Here is a 20,464-nt window from a genome sequence, read left to right on the forward strand (position 1 = left end):
AGAGTAATTCACCCCGGACTACATTCACCAGCATAATGCCAAGTGCTACATGAGTACAATCTTTTGCTGCTGCATCATGATATACAGAACAATTAAGTGAATGTGGGGGAGAAGTTATCTTCTTTTAACCTCCAACCTTTTTTCTGCTTCAAACGTGGACTGAGACTGCTATTTATCTTATAATTGTATGGGAATACATTTATTGATATGCCTCTAAATATTTTTTTAATCTGGTTATTTATATCTTGGTATATGAGACCACATAATCTTGCCAATGTTCTTTCTCATGTGTTTATTACATGTAAAACCAAGTAACAGTTCTAAAATATGCTATCTATTCTTTAATCTCTGTCTTATGTGTCAGGCAAATAACAGCACTTATCTTTAAGGGCAGTCAGAGAGTTTAAACTGAGCCAAAATGGCACTTGATTCATTGTGGGGATTTTTTTGGTGTGCATTTTCTTATTGTTGGTAGACTTTAGGGAAGACTCAAAGGTCTTTCTAAATGTTGAATCTGAATATTTAATATTAAGTCATTTTTGGCTGAAGCAAATTGAGGCATTCAGAAATTCAAAATACATCATAGGGGTATTTCCAGCACTGCAGTTGTATGTCAATGTCACTGTGCACTTATTTTGCCCTTACTTTTCCAGCTTGTCCATAGGAAGGTTGTAGGAGATCATGCCAAAAGTCTTTAGGTCAAGGCACACAACATTGCCTGCTCTCCCTGCTGCACAGAGCAGGTCCAGTCACTACCTTCATTACTCAGTCACTGCTGAAGCCCATGTTATTACTAGTTAGAATGCTTCAGTGACAGCATGAAACACAAAAAATTCCTCACAGAAGTAAACTTAGTTAATTTTCTGGAGCGCACAATTTTCTCTCACTTACAATGTGCTCTTTGTCTTCCCCAGAAAATGCTTTTGTTTTTCTGGATGACACCCAAATCCGGTATGTTTTATTGAAGGCATGTGACTTGATCTGTGTCTCACTGGGCAGGGGCCCCAAGCCCCTGGATCTTGGATCTGCAGTCTGCTCCAGAATAACCTCCTGTCCTCAACTTTACATGTCAGTAAAAAGCACAGTTTGATGATTGCTCTGTGTAGTTTCAGTTATGAGATTTCCATAATCATAATCTTTGCCTACCTTTTTTTTTTTTTTTGAGGAAAATCTCTTTATGAGGGCCCGAACACAGACAAATCATCAGTTTACATCAGGCCAAAAAGCCACATAAGAGCAACTGGATGCATGGATATGTAGCTGGAAACCTCTTATTTTCCTGGAAACCTTCTTATTTTCCTAAAAAATTATGAACATTTTTCTAAGCTGCTCCCTGCCACTTGTTGCCCCAAAAACAAACCCCTATGACATTCACTCCTTTTTCCCCATTTCTTCCAAGAGCAGATGAAGAAAGGTCATTGTGATACTTTCTCTGCTGTGAGTTTGCAGTGACAAGGAAATCTGAAGTCAACCCCTGTAGGGAAGGCTGGGCTCCAGGACAGCTTTGATGTTTGGAGACGAGAGATCTCTGAAGGCTGCTCTTAGAATATAAGGTTTATTACGGATGGTGAAAGGTCTTGCTTGGAGCTGCCAGACGCAGCATGTGGCAAGGCCTGAGGGGATGGGGAGAGACAAGGGGTAGAGAGGATGCTCTAGGAGAGGGTGGAAGTTCTAAGAGAGGGGAAGATCCAAGCGAGCGTCTGGCCCCTTGGAGACCCCTTATCAAGGGGCTTCAAGGTGGGCTGGAGCAAGACTTGGGCCAATGGGGTCACAGACACTTGATGTTTCAGGGGAGGATTACAGGTGTAGGATGAACCATACATTTTGGGGATTGAGATGGAACAGTCCATTTGACTTTTGGACTTATCTGTAGGTAATAAGGGTATTGTCAGCCCGTAGGGGGGATTGTTTTCATCCTGGCTGTATTATTGTGAGTCTTCTGCCAGGCAATTATATTTATTCATCCTTCCCAACAAACCCCCTGACTGGCCCTGTCCTTCTGGAAAACTTCCAATTCTTGGAGAACACCGGCCAATATCATTATATTGTAGCTCCTGCTGTGAATATTCTTCCTTTATTTTTCCATTGAGCTGCTGATTAGCGGCCTGCTCCTAATGCAAATGTCCAACAGCAGTGGGGATAACAACACTCAGAAGCAATTGGTGTGCATTTCCCTGACCTCCATGTGTTAAGAGATGGACAGAATGGAGCTGGGTCTGTAAATGTGAAAGGAGAAGTTTCATGGTGCCGTGCCAGCAAAATCATTGTCTGAATCCTGCTGGTGTCCTGCAGAAGCCTCCTCAGGCAGGGATTTATACCAGTTTATTGGCTGCACCAGGGAAGGGTGAGAGACAGCAGGACAGCAGTAGAAAAGCTGCACAGGAGAGGGAGTGCAGTGACACAGCATTTCCTCTGAGGTATAAAGCTGGATAACTACTGCAAAGGTTACTGTGCTAAGACTGAAGAGCAGGATTTTTTGATCACCACTGCTTAGATGAGGAGTTTGGCCATGGTTCCTTCAGTAGCTGATGCAGATCTGAAATAAGGCTCACAAAGCGGGAGAGATGGGGTCCGGCCTGGGTAGAAGCAGTGAAGGAACAACAAAGATCTAGGTCGTGTTCCAGCTTGGACTTCTCTGGTCTCTGCCTTCTCCTTCTCCTTGCACTTGTCATGCAAACTAACTCAGCCTTAAAAAAAGTATTCTTCCATGGTTCAGAGGCTTAGCAAGGGCAGTATGTCATCAGATGAACAACTGAAGTCAAGAGTTCCCTTGTGACAGGACCAGTAAGATGTGTTTAAAGACACTAACATTCAAGACCTGTGTTCTGTGGGCTGCAGGTCTCTGGATTATGCTAAGAGATAAATTAGTGTGAGGATTGAAATAATTCCTCAGAATTGAAATAAGTTCTATGCTTCATGTAGCACAGAAATAACTGTTCAAGATCAAAAAGATGATTTTTTTTTTTTTTTTTTGTAGCTGGTGAAACACTTCAAAATTTTTATAGCAAAAATAAGAGTTGCTCAAATTTATCTTCAGATCTGTGTGGTCATCCTGGGAAGGCTGCTGCTCAATTATTACACACAAACATTCTTTTTTTTTTTTATTTTTCTAGAAGGCATGCTACTTAATTACTACAATACAAGGCACCAGAAATGGAATTACCTAATTTTATATAACATGAGTTAATTTCCAATTGCATATATGTTAGATTTGACCTTGTACAGAAAGGTTGATACTTGCAAGCATGGTAACAGCATCTGTAGTTGCACTAGAGAGAGGATGGAAGACAGAGTTGACAGGGTTGGAGAGGATCCAGCTTCCATGCTGTTCTTCTGCACAATTACACTGGCTGCACCGTAGATGTCTGCTTCCTTCTTCTGAGTGCTCTGCTACTGCTGAGTTCTTGCTGCAGGCCACATCACTGACACTTAACAGGACTTTCTTTCATCTCTGCTCAAGCCCAGACATCTCTGCAGGTGGAAGCTGCCTCGGTTTGCACAGGTTTGACATTGTCCTAGGAAACAAGGCACCAGCACTGTAAGTGTGAGGACAAGGCTGTTGTGTGAATGCAGTTTTGGTTTCTAGGAGTGTAAAACCAGAATTCCTCCCTTTTATTTGTTAGAGAAACCCAATATCATAAGGCTTCATGTCTGTGGTCTCCAATGAGAATGACCAGAGCTGGCCATGCTCCAGCCAGCACCCAAAGGAGAGCTGCCAAGAGCCCTGGCACAGAGTGGAGCTAAAGTGTGTCTCAAATACAGTAGTTCTGCCTCTGTGGTGTTTGCAGAGGAATTCAGGGCAGCAACTGCACCTTGTGCCAGAGTCCATCTTAGGCAGAACAATCAGCCAAGCTGCCAGAAATCCCCAATAGTTACAACAGCAGCAGACCTGTTCATCTCTCATGTAATACTTCCTGCTGTCTATACTGACCCTACCTTCCCTGGCTTTCTTTACCTAGCACAAAAGAGACCGAAAGTCTGCCTTTGAGCTCAGATGGGTATTTTGCTGCTTCTTTAATCTTCATAGCCTGGCAATTTTTATTCAGAACCCTCCATCAGGTGGAAAACCCCTAACCATTCCCTTTGTATTTTTTCTTCTGAATAATTTGTGGGAGCAGGAAGAGCCAGGTGTGGACTCCCCTCCCTCCTGTCTACCTCAACGAAGCTGTTCCAGTCCTTGGACAAACCTCCATGAACATGTGCAGGACTGATGGGTTTGGGACAGACTGAGGTGACTGTGTATGCCATGAATTAGCACCAGAAGTCCTTCTAAACTTCTCTGGACTGGCCAAAGGGGTTTGTGTATATTGTGTCCCATACATACCTGTTAAAGAAGATGTAGAGCTCAAAAGCAGCCAGCAAGAGGAGACTCATGAGGCCAGAAAGGCTGATGACACAGGGAAGAAAGCATCCACTTTTCTCTAAGGAGAAAAAGATGCTCTTTTAGGTACATCTCACAGACCCTTTTTCCCTTGTGCCTTTGCCAGGATGGCATCTCCTGGACAGTGCTCTCTGTGTGCTATACTTTAGAGGATGATCTAAGGCAGCTGGAATACAGTGCCAGACACACATCTGGGAAGAAACAACATCCCCCCAAGTCTTTGATAGAGGAAGCTTGTCTTTCACTGTATGGACACTCCTGCCCACAGCACTGCTGAAGGCCTTGCATGTGCATCCCAGCAAATCTCAGCTCTGATTCTCTTCCAGCTGAGTATTTCAGTCAATTACCTATGGCTGCCCACAACATCACAGTAACATCTTCAACTTCACTCCCTAAAGCCTTCATCTACCAGCCAGCTTTGGGAGCTGTAAGCTGGCTTTCACTCCTCCTGTCACAACCAATGTGGAACCAAACACTTAGGAACATGTAATGGCACCACTTGATTACAATACATAGATCTCGGTAATCGTACCATTGACACATTTGTGTGTCATGACTTTTTGAATTAATCCCACCTTTCCATTCATCCCTGGAGGTGGATGTAAATCCACTGCATCTGTCTCCTTTACAAAGGGCCTTACAGTTCTGACAGTAGCTGTGTTTATCTTTCCCCCTCCCAGCAAATTTCTTGCTGGAAACTCAGCTGTACATTTCCTGCTGCAATCCTGCCAGTGCCACTCCTGTTTGCTTGGTGCAGGAACAGAGGGCTGCACAAGGCTCTGAACACCAAACACACAAAGAGAAGTTCACCTGAGGGACAGCAGCTATGGACTGGCTCCAGTTCCCAGCTGGGTGGGACACCATGCAGGTGGTCACATTGGTGACATTGGGGCTACACACCATGAACTTGCTGAGAACAGTCACTGTCCCATTGTCGTGGCACTTCTCCTCTGGAGGGGAGCTGCTCTCTGGGAGCCACAAGAGCTGAGCCGGTGGCTTCCCCACTGCTGCCTCGCACACGGGGCTGCCCTGCTCATCACAGGACAGGCTCAGCCTCGGTGGGGCTGCAGAGCACCAGCAAGGGGACATGCATAGAGTTACTCTGGCATAGCTGGGCTGGGCTGCTCTTGTTCTCCACCCAAAATGAACCCAAACTGAACCCAGTGAAAAGAGGAGAATAAGGCTGGAGGTCCCATCCCATGCCATCCCATGCCATGCCATGCCATCCCATCCCATCCCATCCCATCCCATCCCATCCCATCCCATCCCATCCCATCCCATCCCATCCCATCCCATCCCATCCCATCCCATGCCATCCCATCCCATCCCATCCCATCCCATCCCATCCCATCCCATCCCATCCCATCCCATCCCATCCCATCCCATCCCATCCCATCCCATCCCATCCCATCCCATGCCATTGCAGCAATGTGGGTCCAAAACACAAGAGAGGAAGAACCACTCTCTTTTTCCCTTTTGCACAACTCTTCCCCCATCCAGCTGAACCTCATCACAGCTCTGTGATGAGCTCATATCCTCTGTGTGTACACGGGAAATTGCTTCACACCTGTCTTTTCTAACTAGACAGTGGAGAAAGGGAACAGCAGAAGGGAGAAGAGTTATGGGGAATAAGGAGAAAGGAGACACAGAGATACTCCCAATGAAAGGCATGAGTTTATCCCAGCAAGAATCACAGAATGGCTTAGGTTGGGAGGGACCTTAAAGATCCTCTAGTTCCAACCACCCTGCTGTGCAAAGGGACACGTTCCAAAAGACTGGGTTGCTTCAAGTCTCACCAACCTGGCCTTTAATGCTGGGATTTCTACAGCTTCTATGGACAATCAGTGTTCCAGTGCCTCACTGCCCTCACAATACTGAATATCTAATCTAGCCCTCCACTCTTTAGTTTAAAAAAACCAGCTGCACCTTTTCACATTCCTTACCCAGCATGGTCAGGTGGTAGGTGTTGTGGAAATTCCCTTCTGTTGTTGCCATTTCACAGCTGTAATTTCCCTCCTGGGTGATTCCCACTTGCCGTATCTCAAGGGCAGGAGGCAGACCTGCTCGGAATGTCCAGTCTATGTTGTCACTGCAGTTTGTTCTGTGTGTCCTGTTTGTATCAACCCTGTATACCAAGATGCAAGGGCCTCCAGCCTTGGGGGTTATTGTCCATTTTAGCATAGTCATATTTCCTTTGAGAGGGCAGGTGAGAACTGAGCTGTTACCTACAGTCATCACTAACACTGAGGAGTTGTTCCCTGAGGAGAAAAAAAGAGAATGTGTGAGGGGGAGCCCAGGAGTTGTGGTCTGGACTTCACAGGGAAATGTCTGCAGTGCTACAAACAAGTGTGAGGCCATGGCTGTGCTCATCTGCACATTATCTGTCATCTCTCACTACAGCTGTGGGTTATGGATTATCAGCTCTGGATTATCACAGCCAACGCTTGCAATACCAATTTCCCACTGAGGGTCATCTTAGTGTGTAAGACTGGATACTGGAGGAAGACTCTACTCCTGTCCATTGTCTTCAGCATTTCCACATCCGAAGACTCTCCTTGTGTGAGCAAATCCTCCTGTGGGTTGCTCACAGGACCTAAAATACAGAAATATGACTATTGCCTCTGGCCACATGACAGTGGCTTTTCTCTGTAACTGTCGCTGCCAACAAAATAAACTTTTACTTCTGCATTCATGTGAAATCCAACACTGTGTGCAAAGGCCTTGTCTACACCTCTCAGGCATTACACAGGTGCACATAACACTGGTGTTGTTCTGTGTAGGAGGGAAGGATTTGCCTCATGTCTCAGGGTTTTCTTATACGTGCATTAGTGTTGCCTCCATGTACAAAGGCAGCCTCTTTTGTGAGGCACTTGTGAGACTGAGAGGAAAAAAGAGAGAAAGAAAGAGTGAGGTTATAATCCAGTGTAAAGAGTAGCTGAGGAAATGGGACTTTTGTGTCCTCTGGCTTCTGCTGAAGTGAAAAGCAAGCAATCCCTTGATTTCACAATGTTTGTGAATGAAACTTCACAATTAATGGGTTTATAGGAATAATACCCATAGCTGTAGTCCAAACAAACCTCTATTTAGCACTTCACTCATTTCCTCTTTTAGTAGGTGGCCATTAAACTTTGGGACAGTAAACCACTGATCTCTCAGTTCTCTGTGTCACTGGTGGGACACAAGTTGCTGGTTTTTTTTGGCTGAGTAATGGTTTTAGTGGCAGTCTGAAAGCTGTGTGTGAGGAGAGTATCTCTCAGGTCCCTTTTCCCTCAGCATTACTTCCCAGTCCAGCAGCAGAATTAAAGTGTGAAAACATTCACTCCACTTTTGTTCTGTGTTTGTTTCCATCAAAAAGTTCCTTCAGCAATTTGTAAAGATCCCTTCTACCAGGCTTTTATTTCCCAGAGAATTGTTGAGTACATATCACTCTAGCACCCTGCCTTTTCCTCCCCTGCCCTTATCAGAGAGATGGTGCCAAAGTACCACCAGAAGTACCTGCAGCTCCTGTGATTGTAGCTGGTGAGAAGGACAATGGTGCAAATGCTCTTCCTGACAACTTTCAAAGTAGTCATTGCTTTTGTGTGTGAGAAGGATTTCTTGCACTGTCCAGCTTGCTGTGAGTTCTCCAGCATTCCTGAAGCCAGAGCCACTGTTCTTCCTCTGCTCCTTAGAGCCCCACAGTACAGCTACAAAGAGACAGTTCTTCCTAGCATGAGGCTTTTTCTGGTAAGAGTTGGAGAGCAGAGAGAAAGTGGTATTGGTATTTGATCTCTTTCCTGTGGCTGTCCAGCCTACTGTCTCCAGTGTTACTGTGAGAAGACAAAGTCTACAGCGGAACTTGCACAAAGCCTGACCAGTGTGATTTTTCATGTTTTGATTGGATCTTGCTGTTAACAAAATTTTTAACACAAAGCTCTCATCTATATTTGGCAGGATTATTGGCACAGATCAATTATGACATCAGGCAGCTCAAGCTAGGGACCTCAAAAGAGGGACCAGGAACAAAGACACCCCTGGACAATTATACCCTTACAATCTGATTCCTTATCCCTCACATGACAGTCTGGATCCACAGCAATATTAGGGGCTGGGATCTTCTCACTCTTCACTGGCTCCCTGCTCCATTACCAAGTGGCTGCTACATGATCATCTTCACATCATCCTAGGTCAGTGCTGGTGGGGATGTGTCTCGGTCCCATAGTCCTTGTTGTAATATGGCTGTTACAGGTCATAGCACAGAATCATGGAACCAATTAGGCTGGAAAAGACCTCCAATATCATTGAGTCCCACCTGATCACCACCTTGTCAGCTACACCATGGCACCGACTGCCATGTCCAGTGGTTTCTTCAACACCTCCAGGAAAAGTGACTCCACCTGGACAGTCCAATTCAATGTCTAATCACCCTTTTTGTGAAGAAATTCTTTGCAATGTCCAACCTGAACCTCCCCTGGCACAGCTTGAGGCTACATCCTCTTGTCCTGTGGCTTGTTGCCTGGGAGAAAAGGCCAATACCCACCTGGCTATAACCTCCTTTCACATAGTTAGACTGATAAGGTCCCCCCCACGAGTGTTTTCTTCTTCAGGCTAAACAACCCCAGCTGCTTCAGCCACTCCTCACAGGATTTACTCTCCAGAGCCTTCACCAGCTCTGCTACCCTGCTCTGGACACACCCCAGCACCCAATCTTTGGGCTGGCCACTCTTGCTATTAATATTAAAGCAATATTTAAGCTCCTAGTTACCTGCGTAACTGTCATGAATATTCAGATTATTATCTCCACGTTTCACTACAATCCATCTTTGATTTACACAGCATATTTGTATAGTTAAGATAAAGCTCAGCTTGCAGCCTAACAACTATGTTTATTTCAAGCAAACACCTATTCCAAATAACACCAAATTTTCAACACTCACAGTAAGAATTTTATCATCAGGAATTAGGGGAAGGATATTTTTAGTTAACCACTTAAAGGATGCTCAACATATTAAGAGCAAAATCTCTTGAAAAAAATTCCTCATTCTGCCCTCTCTGTTCTTCCCAACATATGTAATAGACAAAGACATTTTCTCAAAAAGGTACTGACAATCACTTCTCCCATGCAAGCAGTAGGGTAGCTAGGGATGATGCACATTTATATTACAGTTCTTTTCCTCTGGTAACAGTACATCTACAGTTACACCAAGGCTGCTTGTTTTGTTTTGTTTGTTTTGTTCTGTTTTGTTTTGTTTTTGTTTTGTTTTTTTCAGGTTTTTATACTGTTTCGTTTCTCAATATATTCTGGAGAATATACACACATGAGTGAGCACTGAGCTATGGGATTCTGTGTAGAGCCACAAGAGTGCCTTTAATTTATGCAAGATCCCTAAAGGCCTTTCCCTAAACTACTACTGTGTGTCTTGCCATGTGATTAAGATTGCTGCCTTATACCAGCAAAGACAGCTTTCCTAGATGTAAGATGTACCTCCCTGGAAATTAATGTACTGAGTTTAATTTTATCAGAAAAATATTCACCTCCCCTGAAGCCATCAAGCTGAAATGAGATGTTGATTATTTGACTGTTCTAAGAACAGAACTGTCCCCCTACAACTATGGTCAGAGCAGATTTATGTATTTATGTGACTGTGTGAAATGTGATTGCAAGGGCTTCCATTTTGTGGTCAAATAGATGCAAGACACCCATAACTGAAGGGATTACTGGCAGGCAGACAACCATGACTTCCTTCACCCCACCCTTCACCCAATTTGTGGGTGCTATTTAACTGAGAGGAGACATAGCATCCATAAATGACTCCAAGAAAAAGCTGGGTGAGTCCAAAGAGAAAGTTATACAACCTCTATTTATACTTCTTATGAAAAGACAACAGCAGCAATATACAGAAATCCTCATCTCGGATGTCTTGTTGCTTCAGTTATACTTTCCAAAAAGTCAATTAATCTCAGATAGCAACTCTGTCTATTAATCTCAGATAGCAACCTGCACATTGGTCAACACTCCTGCTTCTGCTGCAGTGCCAGGGGTTTGGAAGTGAAGTGCAACAGCCATTACTCATGTTTCAAGGCAGGTCCAAGATGCAAAGATCACACGTACATCTGTGTGGTGTGAGACATACCATAGTTTCAATCACACAGTCTGTAGGTAAGGTAGTTCAGAGCTAACTGGCAGAGGCAGCATGAAATAATGGTCCAAGTCATGAAAATCAGAAGATTTTAGGGTTCTAATCACTGGGGGTTTAATCATGAGCAACAGACCCAAACACCTGGAGAATGTAGGGTCATTTTAGAAATTAAGGCAGGAAAACTCCTGATAAATGGGGAGAATTCCCTGAAGTATAGGATGCAACCTAATCTGGTTATTTCAGGGAAATGCCTAATGGTTTTGGGTCTGGGGCTTTTTGCTAAAGATTCTGCCTCATCTCTGATATTCAAAGTGATGTCTGGAAAATCATGTTTGTATTTCTTTTATTAGCCTTTTGGGATTTGAGTCTGTCCACAACACAGCAACTTAGTTCATGACTGCGTACAGTGGAAAGGTTGTTCATGGGTGATTTGGCAGAGGGAGGACTGGCAGATTTTTGGCTTTGGAAGTCCAAATTCTCAGTCCAACACCAAAACTGGGGCCAGACAGCATGGCAGTATTGTGTCAGGAAGACCACTGCTGTGAACTGTCCCAGGCAGTGGATCCAAGCAGCTGTGCTGCTGGACCTGGTGGTTCTCCAACCACTGCCAGCACAGCCCTGAAGCTGGTTTCAAGTGTCCTTTGCTGTTTGTTTACAGCTCAGCTCAGAAGGCTTCTGTGTTCTGAGACCCTGTTCTAGTTCAATTCATAGCTCACATTCAACATGAACATGACATCCTGTTTCCTTTATGCTCCTTCTGGCTCTGGATGTACATCACACCTCCAGAAGAGCAACCTAGCCTCCCCCTGCACCCCCCATAATATACATAACAAATTCTGGGTTTAGCTGCCATCCTGGACATTTCAGAGCAAGCTGCTAATGGTCATTAGTGGTTCAGCCCCCAAGAAAGCAGAGTTTTGCAAAGATTGGCTTCATGCTTCTGCTGGTGTGTCTGCTGCTACAAGGGTTTCTGTCAGGACCCATGTTATACCTGTGCTTTCTTCTCCATCTCCTGCTCAAAGCAAGGAACAGCACTCACCTTGAAAAGTTCTTTTTCTTTTTACTTAACAGTCAAAAACCCCAAAGCATTTAACTTTCAGAGATGTTAATTGTTTGGTTTTTTTTCCTAGTACTGATGTAGTAAGTTTGGGTCCAGGAGGAAAAAAAAAGATCAAACTTAACACAGATATTGAAAAGAGAATTTCAGTTCTGTAAAAGCAGTGGAAAGGACTCTTCAGCTGTGGCTAGCAGTGTTAGCTGCCACATGAATAATAATGACTCTCTCTTTCATTACTTCACTATGGAACCTTTAAAAAATATTTTCCACTATTGTTCATAATGAGTATTTTAATTTTTAAACTATTTTTTGTTACTATCCAGCCTGTGAGACATCTGTAGCCCTCTTGAGACTAGAGACACTTTTTCCTGTCCCCAGTCAAATAGTTTGCATAGAGGAAAATGCAGAGCTTCTTAGCATTTTATATAAATAATTTGGCCTTTAAAACTCCATATCCCAGTAATTCTAGTTCCTAAGCCATCTTCCAAGTGAAAAGAAGATAATATGTACTTTAAGGGGAAGCACAGATTCAGATGCAGTCAGTAGTGCTGTTAATGTCACAAAAGAAAGCAGGCAGGCTGGTGTGTTCACCCTGTCCTTTGCAGCATGCTTCCTGGTGACAATATTTGGTCCACATTTCTCTTGGTGGAAATGAAACTCAAGACCTCAGCTGGTTTTGGTTCACGGGACTTGAACCAACCATCCCAAATGCACCTCACTGCTCTCCCTGAACTCCACCTCCAGCTGGTCTCACAGCTACTCTTCAACAGATATCTGAAAGAAATGATGGTTTGGCCTGTCTCACAATGCTGGGATAGACAAGATCAGACAAGACAACAAGATCAGACAAGACAACAGCTCCGTGCTCTTGACTATTGTTTGGGATTTAGGTCAGTGTCAATGGTTATAGATCCCTCTTTCAAACTCCAGAGGAATGATTGTCAGAGTTTTTAATGTGGACTAAATTACTTTTGTAGTAATTCCCTAACACTTGAACTACATAACCAGCAACTGAAAAGAGACATCTGCTACCACAGATATGAGCCATAGGCAATGTCAGTGTGAACGCCTGATGCTTGGCAATAGCATGCACAACAAAATGCAGAGTCTTTCAAGGGAGATACAAAGCAGGCTTAAATGTTTTTAATTTACCATCTCTGTCCACAGTAATCTGCCATCTTCCATCTCCATATGGTCTGCCCCAGAGAACCTAGGCTGCAGTTTGGCCCAAGAAAAAAAACCAAAAACAACAACTTTTGTTGAAATGTACAGTTCCAGTCTCCAGGTTTTAGATGTGGTTTTACTGAATGCTCTCTGCTAAAATTAGAAGTATTCAAAAGGTCCTATACCACCTTAATTTTTTTCCTGCTACCTATGTAGTTACATTAAAAAAAGACTTAATTAGTGGCTGGGACCCTGGCCAGTGTACTAGGCATCCCTGTTCTCATCATCACACCTGCAGATGTGGTGTTAAATGAATAGTTCTGTTTCTCTGCTGCCTTCCCTCATGCATCTGACCAGCTGTTCTGGGTGTAATGTGCTGCAGAACATGTGCCTGGCAGTGGTAACTATTGCAGGGTACTTTGAAGCAGGCAAGTCTGCTGCCTGCAGCTGTGAGCTGTGTGGGACTCTGAGGCAAAAGTAGCTGAAAGCACTTGTTCTGCTTCGTGTGTCACAATTTGGCATAGAAATGAGGAAATCTGGCTGCTGGTGTGGTTATAAACATGTCTGTCTCCAGCCAGTGATTTTTTTCTGTTAATAGATTCACCACAGATTTCAATTAAATTAAGTTGCTGCTTCCGTACCCCAAAAAAGGAATAGCAGTGTTCCTGAAGTAATTCTTGAAAGTTTAGCCTTTCTTTTTCCTGCATTTATAAGTATTTGTGCCATAGGCAGCGGCAGGAGAGAGGTCTGTCCTGTATAAATAAAAGTCATCTGTAGATTTTTTTGGGAGCACTCTTCTAAGTATGCATGTAGCAGCCAGTGATTGTTGTCTGTCCTGAGCTACACACATTTGAGCTCTGTCTTACAGTGAAACAAAGCAGGTTTTAAGAGGACTTAATTTACAGGACTGAGGTAGAATACAGGGGTTTTTTCCCTAGGTTTACCCTATTAACCTCTAACTGTTAAGCACTTTCACTGATCATAAATTTGAGAAACAGCTTATGGATTTCAGTATAAGTTTGTCTTACTACAAAATATTCAAAGCTGTCTCTGAGAAACATGTATCTTATTGTATGCTCTTTTCTTAAGGGATCAAAGTTCTCTCCCTATAGCTTTGTAACTGAGCTCAATACAAAGAAAGTAGGATATAGCCTCTGTTATCTTCTAACGGTCCTTCCTGGCCTTGAATCTATTCATTGTAACAATTAAAGCATCCAGACTTCCAGGCCTTTAAACAGAGAGCTGTTTAAAGAAAAAAAGGGGTCTCTGTCTCAAAGGAAAGGCAGTGTTCCGCAGGATGTCCAGGCTGGCCTGGGTGTAAGGTTGAACATCAGAATATTTTCATATATTTACTTTTATAAAGATAATGATGACATTTACTTTCATTTGATGGTGTTAAAATTGCAGTGCTTTGAAGCTGAAATGTTTCAAGGACATACATTTATTTCTGTGGTTTTAAAGCCCTATGAATTGTAGTCCTGAAGGAGAACAATGTAAAAAGCTTTATGTGTATTTTTTGATAGGAAAACAGCACTCTGATACATATCAATTAACTAGTAAAATTCAGGGGTCTTCTTACTATAGAGTGAACACCAGTGCCAACAGTTTTGTGGTTGCTTTAGGTCTATTTTATTCAAAATAGAATTGACCTCTACATAGTTCTCCTTGAAGAAATGTTTTTTTGGGGGTTTTTTGGGGTTTTTTTTCTCCGAAAAATTTTCTTCACTTATCAGAAGAGCGCTTGGAAAACTGCATTTTCTGGGAGGTGGATAGTGCTATAGGACAGGGCTGCTTTGTCCTACTACCTGGCCAAACAGGGCATCATCAGCACACTGAGCCCTCAGCAGCTCCACAGTGTGGCTGGCCTTGGCCTGAGAACAGACGTAAGACACGGAGCTGAAAACATGATACAAAACTGGGAGGAGCTGTTGACTCGCTCAAAGGCAGACGCCCTGCAGAGAGACCACGATAAATTAAAGGACTGGGCAATCACCAACGCTATCAAGTTCAATAAGGGAAAGGGCCAGATTCTGTATCTGGATGGGGCAATCCTAGATGTATGGACAGACTGGGGAATGAGATGCTGGAAAGCAACACCATGGAAAGAGACTTGGGGGTCCTGGTCGATGGAAAGTTGAAGCTGAGCCAGCAGTGCCCTGGAGCCAGGAGGGCCAACCCTGTCCTGGGGCATCAGGCCCAGCATCACAGCCGGGCAGGGGAGAGGATTGTCCCCTCTGCTCTGAGCTGGGGCCTCACCTGGACTATTGTGTATAGTTCTGGTCACAAGATAAGAAGGGTATAAAGCTGTTAGAGAGCGTCCAAAGTGGAGCAATGAGGATGGAGAAGGGCCTCAGAAGGGCTGAGGTCACTTGGGCTGTTCAGCCTGGAGGAGACTGAGGACAGACATCACTGTAGTTCATCCTTGTGAGGGTGAAAGGAGCGGCAGACACTGAACTCTTCTCTGTGGTGACCAATGACAGGACCCGAGGGAATGGCCTGAAGCTGGGTCAGGGGAGGTTTAGGTTGGATATCAGGAAAAGGTTCTTCCCCAGAGGATGATTGGACACTGGAACAGGCTCCCCAGGGAAGTGGTCACAGCACCAAGCCTGACAGAGCTCAGGAAGTGTTTGGACAACGCTCTCAGGCACATGGTGCGATTTGGGAATGGTGCTGTGCAGGGCCAGAAGTTGGACTTGATGATTCTTATGTGTCCCTTCCAACTCAGCACATTCTGTGATTCTACAAGCAGCCGGGCCTGGGCAGCACCTCCGGCTCCCGGGAGCCGATGCGGACGGCGAACGCACGCCCGGTACGGGGCCCTGACAGCCCTCGGCGGGGCGGGGGCAGCTGCGGCACCGACCCACAGTCGCGCTCCGCCCCGCCCGCCGTCCCGCCCGCCGCCTTCCGGGGCGGGCTGGGTCCCGCCTGCAGCCGCTGGGATGCTGCTGGCCCGGGCTGGGGGTGCTGCGGGCTGGGCCACGCCGCCGCTGGCCGCCCTTTCCCAGGTGCTGCGGCTGGAGCGGAGCCGCCGCACCGCGATCGTGTTCCCGTTGCAGAAGCTGGAGCGGTACCTGGCGCCCGGCACCGACACGGCGCCGTTCCGCCTCTTCCAGCCCGGGCTGGCCGCCCTGCAGCGCTCCGAGGCGCTCTTCAGGTCCGACCGCGGGCACCCCATCGATTACGTGAGCTCCGCCGTGCGCATGGACCATGCCCCGCCGCCGGCCCTGCCTGAGGTCAGGCGAGCACTGCTCCGCGCCTCTGGCCGGGACCTTGCCGGGGCAGCGCCTTCCTCCCTCCCGGGCCACCCCGACCTGGGCTGAGCTGCGCTGCGGGGATAAAGGGGTGATGGAGTGGTTGTGCGGCTGTCAGAGCGCTGCGCAGTATGTGCGGCACTTACTGCTGTTTTTTTAACAAGTCGTTTAGTTGTCGTTGTTCCCCGTTGTGCAACTCGGCAGCCTGACATGTCCGTGGCTGGGAAGTGACCAGGACTGGCTGCAGCGAGAGGTGTAGATGTGCCCTCTCTGCCTCTCCCCCTGCAGGTGTGCTTCATCGGCCGAAGCAACGTGGGGAAATCATCTTTAATCCGGGCCTTGTTTTCACTGGCTCCAGAAGTGGAAGTTAGAGTGTCAAAAACTCCGGTGAGTGACTTTTTTAACTTCCCTCCCCCTGGGTCTTAGGCTGGTACCAGTCCAGAGGATAGGGCTGAGAAGGGTGGGAGAGAAGAAGCTCTTGAGTAGCCAGAAAAGAAGGAAAGTGCCAGCTCTGGTGGCCATCCTCATGGCTGGCACTGGCCTTGCTCTAGCCCAGGAAGAGGCAGAAGGAGCCCAGCCTGGCTCTTCAGGCAGACAACAGAGCTGCACAACTTGAGCAGGTGTGCTGTAGAGACCTTTGAGAAGAACCAAGCTCAGCGACCCATTAAGGTATTTTTAGTCCATTTTATTATTAGAGCCACGTAGGATTGCTGCACAGGTAGGAGACCGGGCAGTTTAAAGCATTCTCAGGGGGCAGGGATCTGGTATAAAGATACTTTGCAGAGCACCTCCTAGTGTATTGCTTAAAGCAGCTTTTTTAGAAACCACCTCTGTGCCTTCATCTTGCCTAAATCCTCTCTTCAGGGCCACACCAAGAAGATTAATTTCTTCAAAGCAGGGAAGTACTTTACTCTGGTGGATATGCCAGGATATGGCTATCGCTCCCCGCAGGACTTTGTTGAGATGGTGGAGGCCTATCTGCAGGAACGGCACAAGTAAGGGACCTACCTGTACATCAGCACAGGGCAAGCCAGACAGACACCCCTATACCCCTATACAGTGTCATGTAATGAGGGGAGAAAATGCAGAGGGGTAGCTGCTTCCATCCACTAGTTCTGGCATCATTTCCCTGGAATCTTCTGCAGTGTCATTCATTTATGCTCAGACAGATCAAAACAGCAGAAAAGATTGAGATGCTGCTCCATGCTGACCCTCAGTTTCCATGCATGACTTTTCTTGGCTCTTCCTATCCCCAAATCCCACGTTACTTATTTTTGCTTATGAATGTGGAAGTAGCAGAGCAGGCATGAAATAATGGTGACAATTACTATTGCTTGTATTTCTGGCAGCTTGAAGAGAACTTTCCTATTAGTTGATGGTGTAGTTGGACTTCAGAAAACAGATCACATTGCAGTAGAGATGCTGGAAGAGTTTGGGATTCCTTATGTGGTAGGTAATGCTTCATTCTTGGGTTGGTTATAAGGTACAGGTAATCTAGAAAGGTGTGTACCCTCCACCTGAGCTTAGGCAACTTGTCCTACCTAAGCAGTAACCCTATATTGTTAATAAAATAGGTTTATAATGTGTTGAGGGAGACAAATAGGACCTAAGAGGGGGTTTTATATGGTTTATTAAATATATTTTTTTCAATGCTCAGCTTGAGCAGCTGGAAAAGGTGCACTCCTTATGCAGGCCGTAGTTTTGGTGAACTGTGTTAGACTATTTTTTCCCCTAGATATGACCTTTCAGAGCTTTCAGACTGCTTTGTAAGACCGTTTAGGACTCTTAGAGATGTTCCAGATTAACAGCAAAATCATCTTACTTTCTTCTTTGAATCCTCTTTTTCTGGATCCATGCAGGTGGTGTTAACAAAAATTGATCGAGCTTCCAGGGGATTATTGTTAAAGAATGTACTAGAGATCCAGGAGTTCGTAAAGAAGAGCACTCAGGGATGCTTTCCTCAGCTGTTCCTGGTCAGGTAAAGCTCCTCTCCACTGCTGCTGTTGCCTTTCTGGTGATGAGTTCAGTAGGGCAAGATACCTAAAACAAGTCTGTCTGCTCTAGAAGCAGCACCTCTCTGCGCCCCAAGGATAGAAGGTGGGCTGCTGATGGGGAAATATCCTTTTTCTTCTTTCCCCCTTCTCTGCAAGTGAGTGAAGTTTGTTTCCAGGTGCTTCTTCATTTGACCATTCTCAAAGCAGAGCAGCAGTTCCTGTGCAGAATGGTAGCAGGCCTTCCCATTTTATTTGGAGTTCTGGTAACAGTAAGAGCTGTAATTGTTGGATTACATAGCCAAAGTGCAGGCTTTTCCCAGGGTGTACTGTGGGACATGTAACTGAGCACAGCCAGTGGCTATTTGCCTTTATTACTCCAAGACACGTCAGTATGTGGCACTGAACATCTATGACTCTTTTTCTACAGCTCTGTGGAGTTTTCGGGGGTTCACTTGCTCAGGTGTTTTGTAGCCCATGTTACTGGAAACCTGCCTACTGTAGAGGCCAGCTGAAAAGACCTGCTGATCTGCTTGGCTCATCAGGAACAAGAGGTACCAAAAACAGGTCTCGATTTTGTTGCAAATAACCCAAGTTACTATTATGGTATTTTTGAATAAATTAGTATTTATATAGCTAATTTTTTTCTTTATTAAGTTCATCAGTTCAGGAAGTTTGCAGTATGAATTAATCCAAGTTACTATAAAACTGTTTCATAAAGCCTACGTGATTGTGCCAAGGAGAAAAAAAGTAGGTAACCTCCATAGAGAATGGAAGTTTTAATACACCATTTCCTCTCCCTACACTGAAATGTTAAAAAATCTACTACTCCATGCCTTACCTCTGCTATATTTAAGATACTAGATACAGTCTAGTAATATTAATAAAGAGGCATTTAATCTAGGAAAGAAAAACTACAGCCCTAACATTAAGCAAGCCTAGTTGAACTGAATGATACACAGAGGCTTACTTACTTCTCTCAGCTGGGATTAGGATTAGGATAGCAGGGACCAAAAACTACCTCCTCTGCAGCCTACCTGCTCTGAGGCCATGCATTGTGGAAATAGCTAACCTGTTGTCTGTGAAAGTCTGTTTAACGTCTTGTATATTGTACTTTTGTAAGTCCTCTGTGTCCATTAGGTGCAGCAGGATGGCATGCCTTGCTTGCAGACATTGAATTGTCCCTGTTCCACAAGGATGAAGGAAAGAACACATCTTCTATGGGATCTGCTTTTCCATGAGTGTTGACTTGAAACAGAGTGGAATAAAAGACTGACATCTAGAGGAACCCTGTCCTGCACACTTGTCATGAGTCAGTGCTGCATTTACCTTCTGTTTTGAGATCCAGCATGAATTTCTGCAGCACCACTTGGATGAATTGCCAGATCTGAGGCACAACATCCATGATCTGTAGTGGCTCTACTCTGGCAGCTGAAGCACAGCACTGTATGCTTTAGGGGAACTCTGTTCCACAGCAGCTAAGAGCACCTGAAGCTGTCCAGTTAAAAGGCAGAACTGGACAAAACGACAGCCATAAATAGCAGCAGTCATACAGGAGAACTTAATCTGAAGCTATGAAGTGCCTGTGTCAAACCCTGGCACTCAATCTTTGTCAGGTCAAATGTGGTTATGCAGTTGTCAGTTATTTGCATTAAGTGTTTAAACCTCAAAAAGGAAAGTTCTTTTCTAAACCACTCTGATAGTGCAAAAGGACTAGAAATACCAGTTTCATTATGCAATTTCTTGTAACACACTAGTTATGAGACAAGATCTGTTTTCAGCATACATGTAAGAGGAGAATATGAGGAATACAGTAAATATGGCTCGCTAGCTTCTGCGATTAAACCTGTAATTCTGTTAATATTTTATCTCTAATCCCAAAATGCTGCAGGGCAAACCAGCCCAAGGGATGCATGATCCTAGAAATGCAGTAGTAGCTATATAGATGGAACAGGTGAAAGTGAACACTTCAGGAAAGGCCTTTTTGTAAATCCTTTAAACCAGGATCTTCCAAAAACATCGGCCTTGTCAAGGCTGTAATTTTCAGGGCCTCAGCCTTGACTGAAGGGCTTCTGAAAAGAACCCTGAATATGTAAAAAAGTGCAGTTCTGGTTTTAGTCCCTCTTCAGAACAAAACCCCTTACATTTCATTACAGTGCTAGGAAGTCTTTTACTAACCACTTAAATACATTAAATACGTCCAGTTAATCCATTTTTATAAACAAGCTGGATGTGTGTGCATGGAACATTAGGTACCATCTTCTCCAGAAGAACCAACTTTACCTCTGGACACATCATGGTTTTATTCGGAAGCGCTTCAGATACTGGAATAACTCCTGCATTTTGCTCTTAGCTATTTGCAGGAGAGAACACTAACAGTTTGATTCTTGAGTGTGACAGTGCCCCTGTGGCAAAACAATAAATAAAATCAAGTCCTCCCCCTAAACAGTAAAATTTATTTCAGTGCATTTGTGGGAACAGGGATTGGGTACACAGGTGCC

At 44.9% G+C, this 20,464-nt stretch overlaps 2 protein-coding genes across 3 annotated transcripts; one reads left to right on the forward strand and one right to left on the reverse strand.

The window, feature by feature from the left end:
- Positions 1–1,621: 1,621 nt before the first annotated feature.
- Positions 1,622–11,089, reverse strand: LOC110480790 (cell surface glycoprotein CD200 receptor 1-B-like). Of its 2 annotated transcripts, XM_085591601.1 has the most exons (6): positions 7,899–11,089; positions 6,325–6,693; positions 5,201–5,445; positions 4,627–4,636; positions 4,325–4,421; positions 1,622–3,515 (listed from the first exon to the last, which is right to left on the reverse strand). In XM_085591601.1, exons 1-6 carry the CDS (start codon positions 8,011–8,013, stop codon positions 3,446–3,448), a joined length of 906 nt encoding a protein of 301 aa, XP_085447727.1. In that variant the 5' UTR covers positions 8,014–11,089; the 3' UTR covers positions 1,622–3,445. The 2 variants fall into 2 exon arrangements, 1 of the variants encoding a protein (XP_085447727.1); XR_014958353.1 differs by lacking the exons at positions 4,627–4,636; positions 5,201–5,445; positions 7,899–11,089 and having other exon boundaries at positions 6,182–6,464.
- A 4,531-nt stretch (positions 11,090–15,620) lies between these two features.
- On the forward strand, positions 15,621–20,417 carry GTPBP8 (GTP binding protein 8). Its single transcript, XM_021549033.2, has 7 exons — positions 15,621–15,954; positions 16,261–16,359; positions 16,837–16,967; positions 17,322–17,421; positions 17,832–17,950; positions 18,394–18,517; positions 19,104–20,417. Exons 1-6 carry the CDS (start codon positions 15,661–15,663, stop codon positions 18,476–18,478), a joined length of 828 nt encoding a protein of 275 aa, XP_021404708.2. The 5' UTR covers positions 15,621–15,660; the 3' UTR covers positions 18,479–18,517; positions 19,104–20,417.
- The last annotated feature ends 47 nt before the right edge of the window (positions 20,418–20,464 follow it).

This window comes from Lonchura striata, chromosome 1 (assembly GCF_050655825.1).
Source record: "Lonchura striata isolate lonStrDom1 chromosome 1, ASM5065582v1, whole genome shotgun sequence".
Taxonomy (NCBI): domain Eukaryota; kingdom Metazoa; phylum Chordata; class Aves; order Passeriformes; family Estrildidae; genus Lonchura; species Lonchura striata.